The 17086-nt window shown below is 51.0% G+C and overlaps 5 protein-coding genes across 5 annotated transcripts; 2 read left to right on the top strand and 3 right to left on the bottom strand.

Annotated features, from left to right (window-relative positions):
* Positions 1–8: 8 nt before the first annotated feature.
* Positions 9–972, top strand: COCSADRAFT_155630 (uncharacterized protein; the record flags this gene model as incomplete). Its single annotated transcript, XM_007696575.1, has 3 exons — positions 9–26; positions 108–473; positions 523–972. 3 exons carry the CDS (start codon positions 9–11, stop codon positions 970–972), a joined length of 834 nt encoding a protein of 277 aa, XP_007694765.1.
* Positions 973–1668: 696 nt separating this feature from the next.
* Positions 1669–5540, top strand: COCSADRAFT_131230 (uncharacterized protein). The gene is made up of 2 exons (XM_007696574.1): positions 1669–4609; positions 4825–5540. The coding sequence occupies exons 1-2, from the start codon at positions 2078–2080 to the stop codon at positions 5188–5190; spliced, it is 2898 nt and encodes a 965-aa protein (XP_007694764.1). The 5' UTR covers positions 1669–2077; the 3' UTR covers positions 5191–5540.
* Positions 5541–7479: 1939 nt separating this feature from the next.
* COCSADRAFT_76295 (uncharacterized protein) lies at positions 7480–9618 on the bottom strand (the record flags this gene model as incomplete). The annotated part of the gene is made up of 2 exons (XM_007696573.1): positions 7480–9120; positions 9181–9618. Coding segments are annotated over 2 exons (2079 nt in total), but the record flags the coding sequence as incomplete, so codon positions are not given.
* A 1258-nt stretch (positions 9619–10876) lies between these two features.
* COCSADRAFT_210099 (uncharacterized protein) lies at positions 10877–12856 on the bottom strand. Its single transcript, XM_007696572.1, has 3 exons — positions 12207–12856; positions 11851–12157; positions 10877–11795 (listed from the first exon to the last, which is right to left on the bottom strand). Exons 1-3 carry the CDS (start codon positions 12761–12763, stop codon positions 11112–11114), a joined length of 1548 nt encoding a protein of 515 aa, XP_007694762.1. The 5' UTR covers positions 12764–12856; the 3' UTR covers positions 10877–11111.
* On the bottom strand, positions 12857–13423 carry COCSADRAFT_341369 (uncharacterized protein; the record flags this gene model as incomplete). Its single annotated transcript, XM_007696571.1, has 1 exon — positions 12857–13423. The coding sequence occupies one exon, from the start codon at positions 13418–13420 to the stop codon at positions 12959–12961; it is 462 nt and encodes a 153-aa protein (XP_007694761.1). The 3' UTR covers positions 12857–12958.
* Positions 13424–17086: the final 3663 nt, after the last annotated feature.

Below are 17086 nucleotides of genomic sequence, written 5' to 3'. Positions count from 1 at the left end.
CATTTGCCATGGCAGAAGAGTTCGTGGTATGTGGCCTATATCCTTGCTGTCCTGCTGCTACTGCATTCTTACGAAGTCTGCTGATTGATTGCGTCGATGATATATAGGAGCTCGGGTTCGAGGGCCTTGATAGATTCGCAAATCGATATTGGGACCGAACCTATAATCATCTACCAAACATACCAAGACCAAGAAGAAACAAATATCGCCAGCAGCAAAGACAGCTACCCTCCGGGCAACCACCACAGCACCCTGACAAGGGCTACGAGCCATCAAGCCCCATCTCGGACGACGTATACGGCTACAAGTCTGACCGTAAAATGTATAGGCCAAACGAACAGGACGGGTATGCAAGGGACCAGCGGTACCGCGAGGCCGAGAAAATGGACTACATGCACACAGCACCGGGGCCAGGATTCAGAGTGCCTCGCCGTCAGCCTGAATACGACAACGAACAGAACACGCAATTAGAAGTGCGTCGTCTCTGTGGCGAGGCAAGGACAAATAGCTGACTAAAGACAGTCATATGGACAAGCCGATGAACAAGGCTATTATTATGGCCGACCAGCCCCACTCCGCAGACGGTCTTCGTGGTCTCCGCCGCGCTCTCGGGCACGAGGAGGGTCGAAATCACGACAGGTGCGCTCGAGGTCGCGGTCGCAGTCGCGGTCTCAATTGGCACATAGCGATGCAAAGAATCAGCTCATTGCAACCATTGGAGGGGCATTGGTAGGTGGGCTTGCGGGCAACCAAGTGGGCAAAGGAAAGAAGTACGATACTGCTGCAACGCTCGCCGGAGCCATTATCGGAGGGGTTAGCGCCCGGGAAGCAGCCGATCACTGGGACAAGACGCGACAGAAGAAGAAGCAAGCAAAGGGAGAGGGGTGGGAGGGTGAGTATGGAAACGGACACGGTCGCAGAAACGAACGATGGCAGGAGGGGGGCAGATGGGACGACGAGGATAGGCGATAATAGCAAGGGGTCGTCAGGTCTAAGTACATGCATATTACACATGTACCCATGTCTGTCCACGTGCTCATGACATATAGGGGAGATGGCTTGTTGGGCGCTTGCTTGTGGGTTTGCTCGCGGCGTATATACAGGGTGCAGAGGAAAGGAAATTCGGAGGTCAATAGCAGGGGCAAAGTTTAATTGCTTGTTGCGGGAATGACGTGCGACGAGCGGGCGCCTTGTCTGCGACATGATCTGATGCGGCAGCGAGGGGGCCGTGCAATGGGGGCCACGGGGGCCATGGGGCGGCTTGAGAGCCCACGGGTGCAGCGGGGTGGGTGGGTGTCGTTCGCAAGCAAGCACACTGGCGGTCTCGGGGGGGCAGGCTAGTGGCGGCGGCGGTGGTGGTGATGATGGTAGTGGTGGTGGTGGTGGTGTAGCAGGAGGATGGTATGGGATGACAGGGCAGGCCAGGGCAGGCCAGTCCGTCCGTGCCCCGGTTTCGAGAAGGCCGAGTAGAAGGTCGGTCAGCCAGGGCGGGCGTTGCGGGACTAAAGCCTCGTCCCGCACTCGATCCATCCTCTATTCTCTCCGAAAAGCACGACGGGCCTGCAAGACTGTGGCCACGACGCTGAAAATAGCCTACTCTCCTGCAGCCAACCCAGCCCACAGCCATAGCCATACCCACTTCCACACCCTCTGCCGCCCGCCCCTTGCTTTGCTCAGTGCGTCCCGCCCGCCGGTCAACCGTGACAGGAGTTGCAGTGGCCGTCTAGCGGCAGCTTTGTTCCACGCCATCCATTGCATCTGCTACTGACCGCCCACCTGCATACCGCCCACTCCCCATTGAGCGCCTGCACAAACCCTCGCCCTCTCCCCCAGCGCCCTCGTACCAGCCAAAGCCACCACAAACCACCATGAGCTGAGCCTGCCCCGCCATTCTACCGCTTCCACTCGCCCGCACACGACCACACCGCCGCCAGCTAGTCAACGGCTGCCGCCCCTCCCCACTGCGAGCCCGCTCCCGCCGCCTCTGCACCAGCTATCGCGACTCCCACAACGCGTCTCCGGCCACCACCACCTCACTCTCCTCCCACGCTCCCACGCTCCCCCCATCACCGCCTCCATGCGCCGATACAGGCCGGGCGGTGGCCCAGTCCGCGCTCATGGAGGCGTGCCCGTCCCAGACCCCTTCGCCATGGTGCGCGCATACGATAGCGACTCCAATCCCGCCAGACCTATTCGCCCCTCGCCCCTCGCTGCCTCTACCATCCAGGGCCTGCCGCTCGACCTGCTCGACCGCCTGCGTTCCTTTCCCCTCTTCCAAGCTGCTCCCGACTCCTTCCTCGCCCAGGTCGGCCTGCACCTCAAGCCGCAGCTGTATCAACCCCATGACACAATTCTGACCGAGGGCGAGACTGGCAAGGCCATGTACTGGCTGGTCCGCGGTGCTGTGCGCGTCACCTCGCGCGACCAGGAGAGCACATATGCCGAATTGAAGCCCGGTGCCTTCTTCGGCGAGATTGGCATCCTCATGGACATTCCCCGCACTGCCACCATTATTGCCAATGTTCGCTCCCTCGTCGTGCGTCTGAACAAGGAGGACCTCACCAAGGAGCTCCCCAAGTTTCCCGACGTCGAGGTCGCCATCAGGCACGAGGCCCAAGAGCGCCTGGCCATTTTGCAGCGCAAGAAGTCGGAGTTATCGGCCAAGCGCCCACAACCCATGCGCCAGATAACGGGCAAGCGTGACCGTGAAGACGGTGATGTGGTCATGGCCGAGAGCGGTACTATACGTGATGGCGAGATCAATGCCTTCAAGAAGCGCAAATCTCCAAGTCCCGGCCTTGCTGAAGCCATTGCCCACAGTGCCTTTGGAAGCGATAGCCTGCATGTGAGGCCTTTGCTGAAAGAGCTGCCTCTCTTCTCCGAGCTGCCGGATGATATTCTGCACTTCATCGGCATGCGCGCCCAACCATGTTCTTTCGATCCTTTTGTAGACATTTTAAAACAGGGCACCCACGGCCGAGATGTTTTCTTCATTGTAAAGGGCGAAGTCGAGGTCATTAGCGACCATGTGCCCGAGTCCAACGGCTTCACTTCACCCACCCAGGGACGAAGAAAGTCGATTGCCGCGGGCGAGCACAATTTCCAAGAAGTAAAGGCTCGACTAAAACCAGGACAGTACTTTGGTGAGGTAGTCAGTCTTTCGCTGGCGCCACGCCGCACTGCCACGGTCCGCTCTATATCTGCTGTCGAATGCCTGATGATCACCGGAGACACACTGAACCAGCTGTGGGAAAAGTGCACCCCAGACGTACGGCGACAGGTCGAGTCTGTCGCTAAAGAGCGCTTACAGACTGCCAAAGACGACGATGTGCTCATGCCAGATGCGCATAGCACACCCAATATCAACGACTTGGCCATAGTAGACTACACAATACCCCGAACTCCACGGAGGAAAAAGAGCGTCCCGACCGTTACTTTCAATGAAACACTCGGCATCGACAACTCTGTAATTCCTGCTCGGAGAGACGAGAAAATGATGGAGCCATTCGATCCCGACCCTTTTCTAAACGTCGACCTGGACAATGTCAGATCACGATCGCGTAGAGGTTCGCTCGCTCCACCAGCACCTGGCTCAACATCTGAAGCCCCCGCAAGTCCTGGCAAAACTGAATTCCCAAGGACTCCATCCCCTAATGGCTCACCGCTTTCTCCGTCGCCATCTTTTACAATAGCAAAACATGCATCTACCCCGCCAGAGGTTCCATTCGATTTCAAGCGCCCACGACTTGTCACAAAACCAAGCATATACACAAGAGGTCGATTGCCAGATTCTGTACTTGTTACCATCTTGGCAAATCTAGACATTCATGAACTGATGAAACTACGCATTATTTCTTCACATTGGAGCAAACTCATATCGGAATCCCCTGATATTCTCCACGATCTTGATCTTACAAAGTACAACCGCAAAGTCACCGACCGCTCACTCATCGATATAATATGTCCCTTTGCCGGCAGCCGGCCAAGGTCCGTCAACATCAGCAACTGCTTTCATGTGACAGACGAGGGTTTTGGAGAACTAGCAAAGACGTGTGGCCCGAGCGTCAGGATATGGCGTATGAAGAGCGTTTGGGACATTACCGGACCTGCTGTTCTCGAAATGGTACAGAAAGCCAAGGGTCTGGAGGAGGTAGATCTGAGCAACTGCAGAAAGGTCGGTGATAACCTCCTTGCCCGAGTCATTGGCTGGATAGTACCTGACATGCCTCCTCAAATGGCCATGGCGCATGCTCAACAACAGGCTCAGATGAATGGGCGCCGACAAGGAAAAGGCGCCAACAGTCAGCCACCGCAACCTCTACCGCCAGGCACCGTTGTCGGCTGTCCAAAACTCAGACGATTAACATTGAGTTATTGCAAGCACATTACTGACCGAAGCATGGCCCACATTGCTGTTCACGCAGCCAACCGCATCGAAAGCATCGACCTGACACGTTGCACCACTATCACAGACGTAGGCTTCCAACACTGGAGCGTCTATCCCTTCCCTAGGCTCACCAAGCTATGTCTCGCCGACTGCACCTATCTGACCGACAATGCAATCGTTTATCTCACCAATGCAGCCAAGGGGCTAAAGCAACTCGATCTGGTAAGTTTAGACCCTCTGTTTTTGTCACTTTATTTCTTTTTCTGGATCAACATGCCACGAAAGAGAAAAGAAGAAACAACAAATCCACTACCCTAATCCACACGACGAGAGAGGGCCCTGATTCCCCTTATTTCCCTTCGAGAAAAAAAAAACATCAAAAAGCGAAAAAAAAAGTTTCAATCATCCGCTAATCCGAAACCTCTCCAAATCAACAGTCTTTTTGCTGCGCCCTCTCAGACACAGCAACCGAAGTTCTCGCCCTCGGCCTTCCCTCGCTCACCCACCTCAACCTCGCCTTTTGCGGCTCCGCAGTCTCAGATACCTCGCTCCGCTGCATCTCGCTGCACCTCCTCGAGCTACGCAACTTGTCTGTGCGCGGCTGCGTACGCGTCACGGGCACGGGCGTCGAGGCCGTCGTCGAGGGTTGTCGCGACCTCGAGCGCTTTGATGTCAGTCAGTGTAAGAATCTGGGGCGTTGGCTCGATGCCGGTGGTGTGCAGAGCGTACGGAGTCGCGGGCGCAATGTCAAGTTTGTTTGTGTGAGTGACGGGCGGTGGAGGGATTCAATGGGGAAAAGTTAAGATGCTTCTTCCTCTTTTTTTTCTTTTTTTTTGCTCATTCCATGCGTTGGTGTTGGTGTACTTCGATGTTGTTGGTCGTTTGCTGGTGATGTTGTAACGAGTTCGTGAGCGAGTTGGCATCGTTCCTTTGTTTTGGGGGGGAGGGGGGGGAATCGAAAAATACCTGGGAAAGTTCTCTAGATGGTTTTGGATCGTTTTATTTTCCCCATTGTCGAAATCTCTCTCTATCTTTTTTTCTTTACATATAGAGTTGTACTTGTACTGTTGACTGTACTCTTTTGTACTGTTTCTGTATGGTATTATCTTTCCATGTTTTTTTTTTCCTTTTTTTCTGTTGGTTTGGCTTGGCTTGATTTTTTTTTGGGCGGCGGCGGTGGCGCCGCTTGCGCTGCGTTGTGCTACGATAAAATTTAATGCCATGATACCATGTTTGACATTGATTTGATATCTTTCTTCCTCTTCTTTGCTCATTGTTTTCAGGTGTGTTGGTTGATGGCGAGAGTGTGGGTCTTGCTGCATGGTAGGAAATGGACATGGATATGGGGGAGGAGATGTTGTTACGGTAGGTTAATTACAACTTTTGCATTAGGAAAGAGGGTATGGTAGAGAATTTGGCTAGTATTTGACATGGGTAGCTCGGTAGATAGTTTGTAGTATCCTTAAGATACTTGAATTTTGTAAAGCTACTGTATTCAAGACGAGACTGCATGTGAGGATGTAGAAAAGCCATCGTTATTCCCTCTCTCATTATTCCTAATACCAAGAGTGGGAGTGGTACAATCGATCTTGTTGTCTGTTTGTTTGTTTGTTTTTTCAGGTTTAACGTCCTATATAAAGGTCTCCCATGGGGTATGCAGCCGGGCGGAGTCCAAGGCTGACGGTGGTGCAGCACTGCCTGATCTTGTTGTCTGTGGATGATGGGTTGGCTACCATCAATAGGTTGAGTGAGATGTCTCGGAGCAGAATGAGTACCGCTTTAGTAAGTGCAAAGATTGAGTTCAAACTCGGTAGCCTGACCCGTTTTGTGAAGCTGCTTTCTAGCAATAGTGCTTTTTTATGTTAATAGCTTCGAATTATTTTTTCATTATAAGCTCAATAGAATCATTATACAATTGTTGATACAAATGATGAACAGGCTCAAAGATGAAAACCAACATGTTTCAGGAAGAGGGTCTGGATATGGGGTATATTGTGATAATCGATTTATTGACTACTACAGATCATATCTGAAGTAGCGAGACGGAGTATCCTTTACTTTAGAACACGTTATAGTACAAATTAATTGAGTAGAAAACTTCAAAATACCTTCTTCAGCACTAAAACCTAAAAACCCCTTCCTGCGATAGAATACACATTGAACAGGAATTGGTTTTAATGCTAGATTGTTCGTGAAGATTTTTGTATATCTTTGGGCTGTAGAGGAGGGGAGTTGCCAGTCTTCTATCCATTTACAAATCCTTGCTTAAATTCTCTCATCTTATCTGTGAATTTCGCATCGTCTTGGAAACCAATGGCTCCTGCAATCTCCAAGCAACTTGCCACTACGGCAATGCGATATTTATGGTCTTGCAAATGCAAACGATAAATACAATAACCCATTTGCGTAGGATGTAACCACTCCTCAATTCGTCCTTTTAAGAAAACTCGCAAATCGCCAAGGCCATGGGGGACTTGGGGAGAAAGATCTGCACCAGCCTTCAACATCCTGGCTGTTATTTGAGCGGCATCCAATTCCCAGCTTCGGCCAGCGCGAAAATAGTCATCATCCAGCCAAATCAGCCATGGAGTCGTAGTTTTTCCCTGTTTCACAACTATCTGGTTTGGGTCGTTCCCTGAGTCCAGAAGAATCCCAATTGTCGTTGCTGATACAGTTCCTTCTGGAAGGAGAAAACCCAGGGAATTCCCTATAGGCCGACCGATAGCATGAAACAAGAGATTAACTCGCTGGCTCTTGTCCCGATACTGTAACCTTTGTACTGCATTAAAGTCTTCGACATCAGACTTCTTGATATAAGTATTTAGGTCCAGTTCCAGAGCCAACAACAGAGCAGCATGCTTGTCATCTAGCTCGTGTCTGGAGAATCCAAATATTGACTCCAATTTGTGATCCAGGTACCCCGTTTCACATATCGGTAGTCCAAGGGGTCTGTCTTCGTTTTTGGCGGGCTGATGAACGAATTTCCGAGGCTTCTTCAAAGTCATGACAGCACAGTCAAGAACTGCAGCCAAACCGGACAACGAATCGGCTTCCATAACTTCAAGAATCGTTAAGCCAGATGAAAAATAGGAATTTTCCTCTGAGAAGGGGTCCATATCGAGAAATACCATATACCAGTACATGCATCCCAAGGCTGCGGTCTGGTCAAAACCATTGTCGTCTATCTTCAAACAGTCCATTTCTAGGACCTCTGTCTTGTCAAGAAACTCATATACCGTTCTGTGCATGAAGTCAACGAAAGGACTATCCTCCTGAGGCTTTGTTAGGTGACCTTTGGAAGCATCGCCATGTACTTCCAATAACCCTCTGCACCGACTACGAAGACGTCCTTCTAGCACTGCGGATTTCTTCTTCATATTATCAGGTGAGCATTGAGTAAAGTCTTTCATCTTATCCAATGACATGCCCTTTTCGTCTGCCCATGAAAGTGCAAAAGTAGGAATGGGTGCCTCCAAATGAAGTGATCTTTGGGTATAGCAGACGCGCAGCAATTTCGATGCTTGTTGCCGAACCCCCTGTGGTATATTCTCGATTATAGTGCGGAAAAGATCCTCGAGTTCTTCTGGTAGCTGGTCAACTGCCCGCTGGATCTCCTCTGCAGAGTCATATGCATCAAAGCGGCCAAGTAGTGTGCGACAAGCAAGTATGACCCAGAGAAACACACCCTCCGCCTTGTCTTGCAGAGTTATGATCAATTCTCGAACATCGACTTCTTCAAGATAACTGTCGCCATCTCGGCAAAGATAAGACTGAATTGTGTCGTTGACGTATTTTTCGATATCTCGCTTCGTAAGATCCTGTAGTCTCAGTTGAGGTCTTGTGCGGAAGGCTGCAACACACGTGTCGATAGGCCGGCTTGAAAGCAGAATTTTTATGTGCGTGCTGGAAGCAAGTTTCTGAATAAATGATATCCCTTCTCGATGGTTGCCTTTGAACTCGTCGATACCATCAATGAAGAAAGCGAATGCGCCTTGTGTAGATGATTTGCCAAGTTGCTGGAAGGCCCAGTTTAGTTCCGTGCTTGAAGGGAGCTTCAAGTCTTTGACACCGCTCTGAGCCTCCTGCCACATGTTTGGAAGAGCAAACGGAATAAGTGACTGGTTTTCCTTCAGAACACCGTACAAAAGACCTCTCGCCAGACCATGAAGGGTATTCTGCTCCGAGGTTCCAACGTTCCACAGAAAAAAGTTAGCTATGGTCAATTTCCGACTCCCTGCCCATTTTTGCAGTAGTTCTGGGGCTTTGGACTTTTCAAAGAGGTATTTCATCAATGTGGATTTCCCGCTTCCAGGTTTACCAGAGATCCAGTATATACCAGCTCCAGATCGTAGCCACTGACCCAAGTCGCTCCAATTGCTTCCAGGATTAGGAGGTTCGATTGCCCACTTAAAAGTTTCGGAATGTGCTGCAGAAACAAAACCTTTTCTGTCATCAATCAAGCGAAACCAAAGGCGGTTGATAATTAATTTGGCACACTCCTGATCGATGGCCTTTTCTACCCTGCAAGTGATGTTGATATCCTCATTCGGCAAAGCACTCTTGATAGTCTTTAGCTCACTGACAGAACTCAAATTGGTTATTTCGTGTTGCAGTGCGACATTCGTGGAATCACCGCTTTGTTGAGGTATGACTGCGTCGATGCCGGCAGTTAGATCGGCTAAGCTCTGGACGAGGCTTTCGAACTGTTTTTTATCTTTGATAATCCATCTGACCTTGTCGACAGCACCATGTTGAGTGTTATGGCGATCGCCTGGAAATGGACCGGATTGTACAGCTTGGTATAGCTGGAGTGGCTGAACATCGCGACGAGATCGAAGCTTGCGTGTCATTCGGCTGAATTGTGACCTCAGCCGATTACTAAGAGCTGTCGGTAATTCAATTGATTCATGAATCTTGGCGGGTCTAACACCGTATCGTTGCTCGAGTTTGTGGCCGTCTTCTAGTAGCTGGCGAATGCAATCAAGCCCTTGAGAGACGGGTGACCTAATCTCGGGCATATCAAGTCGCTTGTCGTAGTTTATGGAATCGAAAAGATTCAGCCTGTTGGCCCACTGGTACAGAAGAACTCTCTGGATGTCGAGCTTTGTTGCTAGCACGGCGTAATCCTGGCCCATTGACTTTGCTGCTCCGATATATGACAGGAGTTCCACACAGTCTCCAAAGACACCGACAAGTGCAAGAGTGCCAATGCCAAGGCCTATACCCTCCATAGCTATTAACTAGAGAATATAGACGTGTGAAAGTAGGATAGTAGCGGGAGCAACACGTAGACGATTGGTGAGACGCGTTTCTATGAATTTCAGATGAGGAGTGCTTGCGGTTGAGTGACCGTCGCCTCTCGACAAGGCTGAGTTCTTGTGCACTACTGAGGGATAATCCAGCAGCCTGATCCTGCCGGCTACGCCACCACCGTTTCCTGAGTGCTGGTTGTGCATGGCCAATCACTTTCATGTTTGGCTTAGAGAAATCTGCCTTGTCAAATACCAATAGCATCCTAAGCCTTCATTTGAATGAGTGAAAGTACAAGACACAGTACCGCTGTGATTATTCATATAAATAATTCGGCCTGGGCGCGCAGTAGGCATTCTCTACTTCAGACATTGCGGGTAATAAAATGCACGTGTGGCGTAGAGATAAGAGAAAGCAAGATGGGCTGGCAGATTTGGCCCCCATTCTTAGTGCAGCACGTCAAGCCCACTTCACAAGGCACGTGACAGTAACCTCCGACTTGCTCGATCACTATTCCACTGCAAAACACATGCTCATCTCTAAACAAGATTTAAAAACAAAAAAAAAGACACATGCACCCGCACGCTCCGCAAAGGCAAATATCGTCCACCTCATCCCCCAACCCCTTGCAGCTTCCCCACTCCACACACCTTGGTACGCGCGCATGCGCGCAACACTACCTACTTACGACCCGTCCCAGCCGACCCAGCCTTCCCATATCATACGCACTGTACCTACATGCACATACAATTGAAACCACTAGCTCCCACCCTAACCTCCACCCCTCCGCACACCCCCCCACGAAAAAAAACAGAAAAGCAAAAAAGAGCCGGATCCAGACCGCAAAATCCCTCGCCTCAATGCCGGGATACCCAATCCAGGCTACCTCCCAGACCGCACACCCCCCACTATCTACTATCCATTGGGGATATGGGGCCCACTGTGCTATGAGCTCCGAGACCCGCAGAGCCTCGCTCACGCTCAGAACTCGCGCTCAGAGCTAACATCAGGCCACGATGCCAAAGGATTTTGGACTCCACCCCCAAGGCCGTACATGCGTCGCTTGGCGATCTTGGGGGACCCCGAAGTGTTTGTTGCGGCTCTGCTGCACGGGATGGTTATGGTGGCTTGTGGGCGCGAAAGGAAGTGTGGGGGGAGCGAAGGAAATCCCAAGCCGCTGAGATATGGGAGTTGCGGGCTTGGCCGACGGTAGTTGTGGTAGTAGCAAGTATGTGAGTAGAAATATTTTGACTTGGGTGGGAAAAAGGCGAGGGTGAGAGGTATGTATGGATTAGCGATTTCACAAGTGCAGAGTTCAAGAGGCGTTTGGAGAAGGGAAGAGAGGTAGGTTGGATATTTCAAAAGATTTGCATTGCTTTCGTTGCATAGTCATAACTACGGTCCTTCCAGTGACCGAGAGTGGTATCAAGTAAGTTTGTGAAACCCGTCACACATACATAGCGCGTTTAACCCATTAAATCTTCTCGTTCTTCTCGGAGTTGTCAATGACCTCGACGGCCTTTGCGCCGTTCTTCTCGCTGTGAATGCTGCCAGTCTCGATATCCTTGGGAGCCGTGATGTTAGCGCCAATAGGACCGGCCTCTTCAAAGTGGCGACCCTTCTTCTCGGGGCCAAGAGCGGTGGTGACGACAATGCCGAGAACGATGATAGCAGTAGCGACGCCCATAACGGGGCCGTATGCGGGGGATGGCTCGCCCTTTGCGGTCTTGATGATGGTGGCTTCAGCGACGGCGTTGACGATCTGGGCGGAAGGCGAGGAAATCATGTTTCCGAGTTGGTAGGTGATACCGACGAAGGAAGAGCGGAATGCAGGGGGTGAAAGTTCGCTCAGGTGGATGGGAATAACACCCCAAGCGCCCTGAACGAAGAACTGGATCATGAAGCCTGAGGCTGAGAGGCCGCGCTCGGTGGTGGGGAGGATCCAGGCAGGGATGAGACATCCGGAGATCAGGGCGGCGCAGACAATCATTCGGCGCCGACCGAACCATTGGGAGGTGTATCCGAGGATAGTACCACCGACGCAAGCGCCAGTCTTCATAAGAATGGAAGCGCGGGTGGCACCGGCGGAGCTGAGATGCTTCTGCTCCTTCATGAAGGTGGTGTAGCTGTCCTGGCTGGTGTGGGAGTAGTAGTTGAACTGAATCAACATTAGTTTTCATATTTCATATTTTAACGTTCGCAAAAAAACATACCCAAGTCATGAGGATGATGCAGTAAATGCACATCTTCCACTCCTTCTTGAGCATAAGCTTAGTCTCAGCCCAGAAAGCGCCGGGAGCCTTCTTTTGGCCGGATCGCTTGGCCTCAAGGAATTGCTTCGACTCAGGGAAGAGGATGCGGACAAAACCGACGGCAATGGAGAAACCGGCACCGGCCCAGAAGACAATCTTCCAGGTGTTGGTCTCGCCTCCGACGCCCAAGTTGACACAGGCGGCGAGCACATAACCGAACGAGTATCCTTGCTGCAGGATACCGCTCATAAGACCACGAGCATCGAGGCTGAGAAGATTAGTACTGAGGAAATCTGTAAATCTTGTTCTAAACTTACGGGCAGTTCTCGAGGGCCATAGAGATGGCGTTTCCGTAGACACCTCCCATGAAGAGACCGAACAGACTGCGAACGGCCAAAAACTGCTGGAAGGTGCCGGCATAGATGGTAGCGACCTGAAGCAGACCGAGAATGATCATGTTAAGAACCATGGGCCACTTGCGACCAAACTTGTCTCCAGCAACACCGAACATGGCAGCACCTACGGAGCGGAGGAGCAGCGTCAAGGTGATGGCAGTTGTGATGGCAGTGTTGGTCGTGTGGTAGTATTTGGCAAGCTTGGTGGTCTGGATGGACAGAGCGTGGAAGTCGAAAGCATCAGCTGTCCAGGCAAGGAATCCAACCAGGAAGTACAGCCAGTCCTTCCAGCCAAGCTGGGCGAAAAGGCTGATGGGGTTCTTGAGAGGCTCTGGCCTCTGCCACTCGCAGTGCTCCTCGCCATAGTCGTTTGTGACGACTATGCGCTGGTCCCAGGTGAAGAGGTCCTTCAAACTCTGTTTGGCAGTGGGGATGACGCCCTTGGCCAGCGGGTCAGCAGGACGGTTTGCGGTCGCCATGATTTAGAGGACTGAGGACACTCTAGAGTGGATTTCAAGGCAATGGGAGAAGAGGAGGACTGCCTTTAAATAGTAGGCACGAGTCCGATCGCAGTGATAGCCCCATGGCTGGACGCGGGGAAGTCGAATATATACTTTTTGGAGTCTCTTGCAGCACCACTGTATGCCCTCGCAACGGTGCTATCAATGCCCTGGTCAGTCAGCCGCTGGACCTTGATACGGGCCAAGAAGAGCCAAGAGCGCGTGTGCAGTGGTTGTTGGGGGATGGACAGTGGATGTAACCGTGTCGGGGCAGCCAAGGACGCCATATTGCGCTAAGCAATCGAGGTGGGCCCGGCGGCGACGCCAGCGCGAGTGAGGGAACGGACATTGACCCGGGATCTCATCGTCAGTGTGCAAAGGCTCTCGAGACGGCGCGGAGAAAAACAAGTGGGTGGGTGTGCTGATCTTCACCACGCCAGACGCCGTTGTGTCTTTTTCCCCATGGGGGACTTTTTCCTTCGCGTCTCCCGCACGGCGGTAACTTTGCGGGACAGCTGCAAGCACAACCACATTGGAGCGTCGCAACAACACCAGGCCCGACCACGGCAAAGAAAAGAGTCTCTTGATGCTTGAGCCTACACAAGCTCTCATGGCGCCGCGGAGGCTTGTCGCCATCTCTTTTCACAAAGAAGCTTCAGGCCGGTGAAGCAGCCACAAAACTTGGCGAGCAAACCCCGCAGTCAAGCCGTGTCGCCGCCAGCGCCGAAGCTTTCACCACCCCGTTGAGGCCAAGATGGGGAGCGGCGTATGCGACAGCCAAGATACCTCGCCGTCAGCCGAGCCTTCTTGAGTGGGCTTCTTTCGACGCCCATCGTTCGTTGGGCGGCATGTCCGACCACGTCTTAGCAACGTCTTGCGATTCTCACTCCCCTTATAGACTGTGCCTAACGCTGGCGGTGTGTGGACATACAGCCCCGTCGCATCCTGGGAGCCGGGTCTTTTGGACGTCACATGGCCCCTCGAGCGCTGCTACAAAGCCCAGTGGAGTGGGTTGCGGGTCTTGCAGTGTCGAAGTTTTTGCGCACTCCAGGTGGGGAGGCAAAGAGCCTTGGCCGTGTGAGTGTGCAGGATATGGTCTGATCTGGTTTCTTGCTGCGCGCACAAACGCCGAGAATGAATCGTGCATGCTGGGGAACGGGATTAGGAATCGCGTACGTGATACATGACGGTAGCGGCGAAAACGTTTGGATGAGGCAAGGCGCCCACCTCTCTCGTGCACAATCCTTTGCACCATCACACCAACACTACATGCTGATCCCAGCCCTCCCGCTCAGTATTATCCGTCTTGCTCGCATCGGCCTACTGAGCGCTGTTGAAAGACCCCACAACCATCATCCGATCCCGGAACCCTGTGGCTTACTTGGCCATGCAAACGGCTAGGGGCAGACCCTCCATTGCACGTGCTGGGCTGGCCCCTGGTCCTTCATCCACGTTTTTTTTGGACACAGAACATGGCACACAAACGACTTTACCTGGTCAGTAGAAACACTGCAAGCCAGATAGATGACCGACTCCGCCCAAAAGGTTTCACCGGAAGGCGTATCAACGCATGTTTGCCCAAAACAGAAGGACCTAATACCACAAATCCCATAGTCAAACCCTAATCCCAGCGTTAGTCGTTAACACACCAACCTATAGTTCCAAGATTCTAGGCAGAGTGGATACATGGGGGCGGCAAACATGCCGACCATGGATCCTGAAACGGAAACCAATCACATGGCCCGCGAATGTACCCGATGGTTCTTCACCCTGCATATGGATGTATGCCACTATTTTGTGTTTTGTCAAACGTGCCGATCCTTTCTGACCGCGGCCGCAATTCTGTGCGGCTATACGGCTACATCCGACAGGCATTATCTGCACACGTTCCGATATCACTTCTTCTGGGCGATATCTGTCCAGCCCATCACCGGCGTTGCGCCACTGAATGAGGCCACAAACACGTATCAGGGAAATTTGATGCTCAAATGATTGGATCAAAGCCATTGGACTACTACCAAGAATGCGGCTCATTGACCGGCGTATAGTAGTGTGTCATGGTGATTTGATATTCCTGGAGACGTGTTCGACTTCATCCGACTCCGACTACCTTGGCATACATTGACCAAGGAGCAATTCGGAAATCACGGTCCAAAAGGACCGAAAATATGCTTACTGAGCCCACTTCATTGAACCCACCCTATGGAATCATTGTGACGAAGTCGTCTCTCCACATTACCACGCATTGCTATACGTCTATACTCTTGGCTGAACAACATTGACTATATGTTATCTGCTTACTAGCATTATGAGGACAACAATCATTCATCTCTCTCACGAATTAGGCTTGCCCTCCTTCTTCCACCTCACTTTGCCCCTACCTCCCTCAAAAATCGCCTTTCTCTTCTCATTCTGCCCCACATCCCGTACCGTCGCGCACAGCCTCTGGCTCGGGTTTACTACCAGAAGGTGTAAGCTGCGACCTCCAGATAATGCATTACACTTGATCTTGGAGATTGCCAGCGTATCAGCACTTCTCTCTGTTCAATCTACAAAACTACCATGACAAGTCCGCTTTATAGTACTCTAGGACTTGGGTTAAAAGATATGAAGGTATCTCTGGAACCATGAATAAACTCTCGGCCTTGTGAAGAATGAGCCAGCGTGATGCTTGCTTTCCAAAGGGAGCATAGTAATTTGAGCGTTCTATATTGGGATCAAACCAACGCCTTTTGAAAAAGAGGCCATGTGCACCAATAGTATCCCTGATATTGTCGACTACAGTGAAAATTTGGCGGATGTAACGTCGGCAGTTAGCGGCTGTTTTTGAACAGGTGGGGTTGTCAGCAAGGCACCGCCAGCCTTTCCGTGGTATGCCTTCCCTGACTTCCCTGAAAGAGTTGTACATGGATACGACAGCTTTCGGTGCGTTCGATTCTGCAAGTTGCCAGTTCGGGACTTCTTGCAACGTCGGAGGACCATATTTATAGCCGGAGTATTACTACTGCATGGAAGCCGTTGCTGACACTTGCATGTCATCTTGGGCCGCAGTTGCGATGCTTCTTATGCATGATCAGTCAACTGCTACGCAACAACATTGCTTATCACCAGCGCTTATTGGTCAACAATCCCATACACGGTCACCTCTTCGACGTTCAAATAGTCTCGCCGGTCTGCAGGCAACACCGCATTGACCCGTGCATCAACCCTCGCTACCTGCATACGATCAACAAGATCGACCCGAACATACTTCGACTTGAACGTCTGTTGCTAGGAAAGGTACCAGCGTCCATGCGTACCTTTCTTGGATGATCGACTGTAGCTACATAGCGCAAATATTACCTCCCATTCTGATGCCTTTGTCTCCACGGATTCTGGCGGTGAGGACCCAAACCGGAGCAGCAAGTCGGTCTAGCAGCCAGACCTATGTATCTTCTCATATTTTGGTGAGCCATACATATAATGTGTGCTTCTTGAATTCTCAGTCAATTTTTGCAGCGCAAATCCTAGGCATTAAATCGTAAGTGCAATGGATCGAGAGCCTGATCTTACTACGAACTACAGAGCGGTTAAGAAGAAAACAAATTCTGCCAATGCGATGAAAGGAAAAATTAAATCCATTTTTATGTGTTCGCGGGGATCCGCAACACTTGTGCCAGCACATGATCTCGGGCTGGTGTGAATACTTGTGAGGAGTTTCGCAAAGCCTGGAGAAACCAAGGAAATTAAAGTCTGAAAAACAACTCTGCGCTATTAATATCCAAGATAGTGCAAGAGATAGTGGAAATGCGATGACGTGGTAACTAATCACTGTATCGTATAAGAGTGGAGAAGGCGTCAACGTCAGTCAAGCCCGAAAGCAACCCTATAATGTCAACTGCTCTTACCATCTCAGTTCAATAAAACGAGACAGCTCAAAAAAATACGTCCCACTAAGAGAATTATCAACACTTTTTCTCTCCTCTTCCCATTTATTCCAAATTCCATGCCCGTTTTCCCAACACCAGCGCAATTCCAATACCACCTTCCCCTAAACCCACGCCAGCACCCAAAGCTTCGTCTTACTTTGCCTCACCAACTTAGTCCCGCCGTTGATACTCTACGCAAAGGTGATGGGTGGATATTTCAATCTTTCACCCTTCCTTATGGGAAATTTTGTATCGGGGGTGTGCACATCGATGTGCTAAAAACTTACAAGAGAAGCAGTGTGAATTCTTTTGAACGTGTTCACAAGATATAGACCGATTTTGGTGGATGTTTTAATTATCACGGCCATATGAAGAACCTGATTTTGCACTAAAA

Source organism: Bipolaris sorokiniana (assembly GCF_000338995.1).
Source record: "Bipolaris sorokiniana ND90Pr unplaced genomic scaffold COCSAscaffold_1, whole genome shotgun sequence".
NCBI lineage: Eukaryota > Fungi > Ascomycota > Dothideomycetes > Pleosporales > Pleosporaceae > Bipolaris > Bipolaris sorokiniana.
The sequence above is the reverse complement of the archived record's forward strand: the minus strand, read 5'-3'. Positions and strand labels throughout refer to the sequence as shown.

Bases quoted from the DNA above. Each gene is read 5' to 3' on its own strand.
- COCSADRAFT_131230 (XM_007696574.1), top strand. From the start codon at position 2,078: ATGCGCCGATACAGGCCGGGCGGTGGCCCAGTCCGCGCTCATGGAGGC. The intron at 4,610-4,824 runs GTAAGTTTAGAC...CCAAATCAACAG, and splicing joins GGCTAAAGCAACTCGATCTG to TCTTTTTGCTGCGCCCTCTC.
- COCSADRAFT_210099 (XM_007696572.1), bottom strand. From the start codon at position 12,763: ATGGCGACCGCAAACCGTCCTGCTGACCCGCTGGCCAAGGGCGTCATC. The intron at 12,158-12,206 runs GTAAGTTTAGAA...TAATCTTCTCAG, and splicing joins ATGGCCCTCGAGAACTGCCC to CCTCGATGCTCGTGGTCTTA. The intron at 11,796-11,850 runs GTATGTTTTTTT...ATGTTGATTCAG, and splicing joins GCATCATCCTCATGACTTGG to TTCAACTACTACTCCCACAC.